Source organism: Hetaerina americana, unplaced genomic scaffold, assembly GCF_022747635.1.
Source record: "Hetaerina americana unplaced genomic scaffold, ioHetAmer1.1.p SCAF_2, whole genome shotgun sequence".
In the NCBI taxonomy this organism is placed as follows: Eukaryota; Metazoa; Arthropoda; class Insecta; order Odonata; family Calopterygidae; genus Hetaerina; species Hetaerina americana.
The window spans coordinates 31,234,988-31,243,140 of record NW_027286763.1 but is presented as its reverse complement, the minus strand read 5'-3'; the positions used below and the strand labels follow the sequence as shown (position 1 = coordinate 31,243,140).

General features: G+C 34.3%; 1 protein-coding gene across 1 annotated transcript; it reads left to right on the top strand.

Annotated features, from left to right (window-relative positions):
* The first annotated feature begins 249 nt into the window (after window positions 1-249).
* Window positions 250-8,153, top strand: Arp10 (Actin-related protein 10). Its single transcript, XM_071585245.1, has 8 exons — window positions 250-604; window positions 686-838; window positions 927-1,035; window positions 1,109-1,284; window positions 3,933-4,033; window positions 5,868-6,070; window positions 7,181-7,382; window positions 7,841-8,153. The coding sequence occupies exons 1-8, from the start codon at window positions 528-530 to the stop codon at window positions 7,981-7,983; spliced, it is 1,164 nt and encodes a 387-aa protein (XP_071441346.1). The 5' UTR covers window positions 250-527; the 3' UTR covers window positions 7,984-8,153.

The following is an 8,153-nucleotide window of genomic DNA, read 5'->3' as shown; positions in this document are numbered from 1 at the left end:
ATTGGTCCCGCCCCTCGTTTCCTCCGAAATCAATTCCAAGCCGGAAACCGCGTACGGCCCGCCCTTCGGGTGGAACCGGAGCAGGGAAAAATAGCAAAATATCTATTTTCACGCCCCTCTCATCTTATTTACTCTTTATTCCCCTGCAGATCTGGTATTTTGAAGAGAGTTTTCTGTCATCTCATGCCCTTTTGTTGTCATGCTTCAGCTAGCGCATCGCTGGCATCACGACCTTCATTTCAAGGGTTTGTATCCAATGTTGTCAGCCCTGTTTGCCTGTGGTTATGCAATGTGTTTATAAAGTTGTCGTGAGTACACTGTGGTCGCCTAATTTTTTTGGGATAGACGTTTCAAAAGTGCAAATGGAGAAACCGTGAAATTGACAGTTGATTTGCCGATGGTCGATTAGGTTCATATGTGACTGAGGATCCCATAGACTCCCAGATTTGTTTAAATTTTTGGCCTACCATTAATATATTAACAAAATTGCAAAGTAGATAGTTATTGTTTCCTTAGTGCATGGAATCATGCCCACCTTCGAAACTGTCAACTTAACCTCCGAGAAGTCAGCTGTAGTTATTGAAATTGGCTCCACGTATACGAAGTGAGTTTTGTAATTATACCTTTGTTAGTTTAAGATTTTTCGTTACTCTAACTCCAAATATCTTTAAAAATGTTCTTACAGATGTGGATTTGCTGGTGAAAATGCTCCTAGGTGTATAGTTGCTAGTAAAGCAAAAATACAAGATTCTGGCGAAGAGAAGCTCATTACTTCTTACAAAGACGAGGAGGATTTGTATAATTTATTGTTGCACTTCATACACTATTTGTACTTTAAGTAAGGTTGATGCCGTATTTGCTGTTTTTATATTTAAATATTTTTATAGTTGTTAGAGTGTACGTGGAAATATTTCATCTTTTCATAGACATCTCCTTGTCAGCCCAAAAGATAGACGGGTTGTCATAGTTGAATCTGTTCTCTGCCCGACTCTCTTTAGGGAAACATTGGCCAAGGTCCTCTTTCACCATTATGAGGTAAGGTTTCGTACATATAAATGCATAGCGAAAACCTACTTGCGCTTAAGTAATTAATGTATTGTCTTCGAAGGTGCTGTCTCTCCTTTTTGTGCCGTCACACCTTGTTTCACTGTATACCTTGGGAGCAAGTACGGCGGTCGTAGTCGATATGGGGTACAAGGAGACTGTCGTCATCCCGGTGTATGAAGGTTTTACAGTCTTAAAAGCGTGGCAAGCGCAACCATTAGCCGGTGAACTAGTGGAAAGGTGAGAACTCTTCCTCAAACGGAAATGTTTTCATGTTATTCTAATGTGTAAATTGTACTTTTTTATTGGGATAATCTGTAGAAGGTAGAATAAATGAAAAAAGCAATTAGGATCGCCCATTTCTTTGGATGTGAGCAATGAAAGTTCTATCGAAGGCAGTGTAACCCCATTAGTTTTCTAGAATATCATTTTCTATTTGCTACACTGTTTTCATTTATCTGTGAAATAATTTTTATTTAACTTCTGTTAAGTATCTAAAGCACACTTGCCAAGGGTTCATGGTCCTGTCATCAGTAGCCAGACTTGAAGCACTTGAATTCGGATATATAATACTCCATAATCTTTGTATCGATTTAAAATTCATACAGACATGCAAACGGGTGGCTCCTGAGAGTGACATCCCGTGTGTGGCCTTGGTACATCTATCACAATAATCCTGAGTATGAAAAAGAGTTTATCAAAATACTTAATGTTGTGCAACATATTATAACAATATAATTTACTTAATTCCAAGAATGTTACCCTTTTTCAGTGTATGTAAAAAGCACTATCATTTATCTATAATCCAGAGATCATACCTGGACTGCGTGCAGTTATATGACCCTTCTGGAAAAGAAAGGCACACATGATGAAACAGAAAATAGAAAAAGGCTATGTAAATAGTTACACTTTCCAGTGGTCCATCAAGAATGCAACAACAGTGTAATAAACCTATACCCGCAGGAAAATTTTCCCTTTGCTTTTAAGTGTATTTATAAATTTTGGAATGAAGTTGTACATTTTCCTGTTCTCTGCTACTCTGTTCCGGCCGTTGCACAAGATATTCGCCCTTCAATGAGTGGCAAAATATACATAGGAAACGCGTGGAAGGATACATTCAAGATAGTTTGAGCTTTCAAGCCTTCTCTTAGGTCTTCTTCCGAACAAACTGGAAGGTTTTGGGCAGAAGGAATGTAAGCGCTGTGGTTGGGGGTTGCATGGGGTGTCCTGGGATGTGGGGAGGGAAGTGGTAACGATCTATCGGTGATGGTTCAAACCAGGAAATTTGAACTATTTGAATTCTAGTATATACGCAGATTTATGAGTCCTAACCACTGTATTGGTGGTTAAATAGAGGAGATGTTCTAGGATGCTTAGGGAGAAACACTGATTGAAAGAAACTTTGTTAGATTTAGTGTAGGAAGGAACAGGAAGAAAAGAGAGGGAGGGGTTTGTTTTAATTTATATTTGGTGATTTGATCATCCTTGATGTGCCAGAAAAAATATACTTGTATATGCTTGGAACCTTGTCCTCTTCTTTCAAATCTCGCTTCTCAAGCTCTGCCCTCTGATCTACCTTCCACCTCTTCCTAGTGGCCTGCCTCTTCTCCCTTCAATACCTAATAAATTTAATCAGGACAGTAATTTGAACTTCACTCTCACTTGCATTACTGCTACCGCTAGATTCTGTCATGAAAGTAACAGAAACAAGAATAGTATATTAGTTTAGGCATTTGAAAAAGTATTTCGAGAAAATATAACCATGACCATTGTGAAACAGGAAATGTGAAATCTTTCAGCTGAATGAATGATAGTCATAACCTTAAGAAGCACCTCGTAAGTAAGACAGAATTATTATCTTACCTGAATCTAGAATATTCTCAAAGTTTATATTATCAGGACCATCTTCGCTATTTTATATATTATCTGACATTTCACTTTTGTTCCATTTTCAGCGAAGTTCATGTAGAATGTATTCATTGTACAATATAGCATTATCTTCAATAATGAAAAAAGGAAACTGAGTAAATGTGAACAACAAGCTGTTGCGATGTCTGCTTTTGCTCAGACTTATTTGTAATAATTTTTTTTCCACTGACCATACATATCATTAAGGTATAGGAGTTGTCAAAGGAAAAGAAAAGTTCACATTTCAACATTATGAACATCCTTTAAAAAGAACATATTCATTAAAGTATGTAATAAAGACAATGCATTACAAGCATAAGACAGCTGTGTAATGTCTTGAAATTAAATGAGATTAAATACTTATTTGCCGCAGTTATTGGGAGATTCATGGCAATTTAATATTTCATTGCTAGCCCTTAAAGTGTTTAGAAACACCGTGCAAACTCTGCTGAGCCTTCATAGCAAGCATAAGGGTATTGTTTATATTGATTTGTATGTAGTACCTGGCCCGCTTTAGGCCAACCATCACCATCATAGTAAATGAATTATTATAATAATAGCTTCTATATTTTCTTATGAAAGCCTGTAGTAACATAAAAGTTGTCTACTTTATTTAGTTTTCACAAGAATCAGCAATGTGCCAAGTAATAGGTCGAAGTGGTAGTCACCCTCAACTTGTGAAATGTGAATTTCACAGTGTGTGTGTTTTTTATTTAGTACATACATTGCGTTTTGATTGGAGAGGCAAGATAATTATTTGGTAATTGTGTTAATCCAAAATCTACCTAAACTGGTAGATTACCTGTGTAAAATAAATCTTGTTTATAATGTATCTCAATTACATTTAAAATTAAGTTGCATATCTTAGTATATGTTTTTATTCAAAATTAGCAACCAAATAAAAACTCTCCATGATGTCAGTTCAATTACAATGTTTAGTTATTGCCCTAGTATTAATTTTGAAATGTTTTTTCTCTAAGGGAATTATTAAAGAAGTTAATGGCTGATGAAGGATCAGGGGATTCAGCAAGCCACCCTAAAGAAGAAAGTATTGATGAAGGAGTAGTTGAAAACATCAAAGGTATTTTTCTAAATAGAATACAAATTTTACATGTGGCAAGTCATAAATGTGTAATTGGAGCAAAATTTTGTCCTTTGATATGGCAAAAGCCCTTCTCTTAAGAACACTATCAAAATGAAATTCTTCAATACCCGCATAAAATTGTCACAATTTGTTCAACAGTTTTCCTACAATCATGTAGTGCATCTAGTTTTGGCAAAAGTATTTTATAGTAAATATTAAAAGAAGCAGCAACTGGAACACATGATGCTGAGTCAAATGGTGTGGTCCAAGCTGATCAGTATGATTTACAATATGACCTGCTTATCTTCAGCCATTTACAGCATTTGATAAACTGTAAAACATTATTTTTCAGTGAGAAATTCCTTTGCAAAAAAGAAAAAATGATAATTGAAAAGGAGAATTAGAAGACATTTTGGACTATAATACATTCCTGAATACACCGAATGGAATAATGTAGAAATTTTAAGATGATAAATTTGATCAAAATTATTTGAAGGACTACACTAAATCCCATTATAATGAGACATCACTCATACTAAGAATTTGAATGTACCATAGGTATTGTGTGCGTACTCCGTCACTATTATAAATTCATCAAAAAATATTGCTATGATCCTGTATCTTGGTTATCATCATAGTTAATCAAATTGTGAAGGTCTTTCCTCCAGTTGACTGCCTTTCTTGTCATTCCTCCATACTCATTTTCATTATTCAAATGTTTTCATTTTCACCCGTCTTCCTCTCTTTAATCTTCATTCTATTGTACCTTCTATTCTATCCTTCAGCTAACAATTTCTTCTTATTATGTAGCCTATCCAATTCTTTTTCCTTTTGCTAATCAAGTGGATCAGTAGAAAACAGTAGCTTCAAATTCCTCCCTTTGTTCATCCAATTGGTTTGACATTCTCATAAAAACACGTCTTGGTTTTTATCCTTTTCCTCTCCTAAAGAGGGCTTGCATTTTACAACCTTATAAAAAGCACACTACAAATCCAAGCACTTATCTATCCTTTTCCTCAGATAAATATTTGATACTCATTAATTTCTTAGTCCTTTCTCATAAATGTGTTCCTTAGCCATTTTTATTGCTCCTCTCCCTTCAACATTTCCTCCTCCATTGTCACCTCCTCACAGTACTTACCATATTCTTCCCCTCTGTTGTAGGCTCACTTTTTTCACTAACATTTCCAACACTTCCTTCACGGTGTCAGTCTACTTTTGGTTCAGCCTACTTCTCTGCCATACCTTAGCAATTTTTCAGACTTTTTTTTTACGTTACAAATTTATAATACTGGTAACATCTCATTAGCAAAGTCAACCCTTTCCAATTCCTCCCATCCAACTCCTTTGTCTCCTTCCCAACATTTTGAGATCATTTGTTCTGCATTACCTTGTCTGTAGTAAGTGCATTACAAATCAAATTTTTCTCAGAGGTTGCAAAAAGTGGCTGAATATGAAAGTGAACAGGGTGGGAACGAGGAAAAAAAATTTGGACAGCATTTAAGTCTTTAGAAATTAAGTTGAGCTAAAAACAGGATTGTTGATTAAAAGGGGTTTAATTATATTTTCCAATAATGTTTTAGAAGCCTGCAGTGATGTGGGTTTTTAGGGATTGGGCGTACCTGTACATACCTTGTAATTATATGCCATCTGTGATATGGAATTAATTACTTACTAATGTTTATCTTTTTCCAATTTTAGGTAGTTTTGATCTAATTTGCATCATTAGCTTATACCTTAATATATGCATGCTTAGATGTACTTCTACAGTACCTTAGATTTTATCACATTAAAAACTTTTCATTCAAATGTATTTTCGTTTTTATTGCAGTGAGAACATGCTTTGTTACAACATTGGAAAGATCTCAGAAAATAGAAGAGATTGTTCACCCTCCCCCTGTTGATTACAGCTTAAATGGGGATAAATTCATTAAAATTGATGGAAAGACAAGGGAATCTGCCTATGAAAGCATGTTCATAATGGATGATGATGAAATTTCTGTTCCTACTATGATTCTAGATGCTCTCCTTAAGGTACTTTCTTTAGATGATATATTTAGCTGGTTTCATGCCACATTTTCTATAAATGTGTCTGTGTAAGATTTAGCCGTTGTGATATTTTTCCGAAACATATGTGTACCCTTATGTTATGTACTGATGATTATGTCAGAAATATATTTCATCCATTTGTATTCATGAAAGTATGACTCAGAATTTCCATGGCACCAAATATGATCACATGTAAAAAATCCATTTTTTTTTACCATTTTCCCATTGTTATAATAGTAATAATTTATCATGGTGGCATAATTATCCAAGAGTTTTCTAAATTAGGTACCATGAAAAGATATTAAAACAAATTATTTGGTTGATGTTTGCACAAGTGTTATTGGCATTGCGTGGGCGTGTTTGAACCAAAAGCTGTTTAAAAAAATAATAACAGATGTGCTTAGCTTTGAGCCACTTTTATCCTTATTTGGTGACCCTTCACTCTATGACATATATGCAATTAGAGATACACAAGATAACATCATTGTCGGTCACCAAAAATTATGAGTCATGAGATTTTTTGCCATTTACTTATTTTCTGAATGAGGATCAGCAGAAGACGTGTTTTCTCCATTTCAAAGAAAAAAATTAAATGTAAAAGAAAATAACATACTACAGGTGGAGCTCTTGAGTGCTGATTGGGGCATTTTAGTTTGGAAAAAAATGTGTTGAGGAAGCATGTAATCCAAAAAAATTATAAATCAGGAAGGGAAAACATTTCATTGTATCCTATCTTTGGGAAAAGACTGTAGGTAGTATACATATTACCAATAGGTGCTAAAAACAGCTGTTTCTACAATTTATACTATTAAATTTGTTTGTATAAAATTCAAGGGCATGAGTAATTTAATCCTTGCCATTTTATCTTTGACCACAATAAAAGGAAAATTTAGTTCGGCTTAATTCAAGCATTAAGAATCTAATGATTATTTTCTGATCGCAAGACTATTAAGAGCTGACCCATTCCAAGGAAAGCATCACAATTTTGCCTATGTACTAAACTGTTACTATGTTTACTTGTTAGCTATAAACAGTAATAGTTTTTGTTGCTGTATATTTACAAGATAATCAATTACTGTCATATTAAATTTTAAGTGTCCAGTGGATACCAGGAAGGCACTGGCAGAAAATTTGCTAATAATTGGTGGCACGTCGATGGCACTCGGTATGAGATCTCGCCTGTTGTCAGAGTTGAAGAACTTAATAAATTCACCTAAGTATGTTGACAAACTACCACTGAAGTCATTCAAATTTCATAATCCACCTGCAAAAGGAAATTTCGTCTCGTGGCTTGGAGGTAATCTTATTAACATTTCATTTACAAAATACTGTGAATTATATGTTCTTAGAGTGGTGTAAGGTAGGGAACATCTATAAATTATGTACATAATAGTTTTTTCTCCTCCCCTCCATTCACCTAAAGTGTATTTATCTGGAACACCTAAATCCTTTTAACTAATGGAGAGAGCAAAAGTTTGCGTTGAGATGCACCACCATACTTAGTGACCTCTCTGCAACCTACCTATTTAAGACGAATCACCTCCATGATTTGGATATAACATAATTTATGGAGAACCTATTAGTTATTAAAGTTGTGTTTATTTTATTAAATATATTTCCTATAGAGAATGTCTCTGCTATATGCAACATTGACTTATTTTTAAATTTAAGCAATATACTAATTGAGGATTAATATACTGAATGAGATTTAATAAAATTAATAACTACTATTGACAAATTGAATTTAATTTACAGGTGCCATTGTGGGTGCTACTGAAATGGTTGTCTCTAGGTCCCTCACCAAAGATGTGTATCAAAAACAAAAATGTTTACCAGATTGGGTAAACTTAGCATTCAATAACAACTATGAATTAAAACACAAATACTTTTCTGGATAACCTCAAGATGATACACAACACCATGCAACTTGTTTTCATAGCCAGTCATCGCTTACTCGTTTTATTAGATTTATTTATTTTTTACCTTAATAAGTATATCTTGCAGCTGCTAAAACTTTTATATTGACAATTATGTTATTTATAAAAATTAAAAATAAAACATTGTCTCT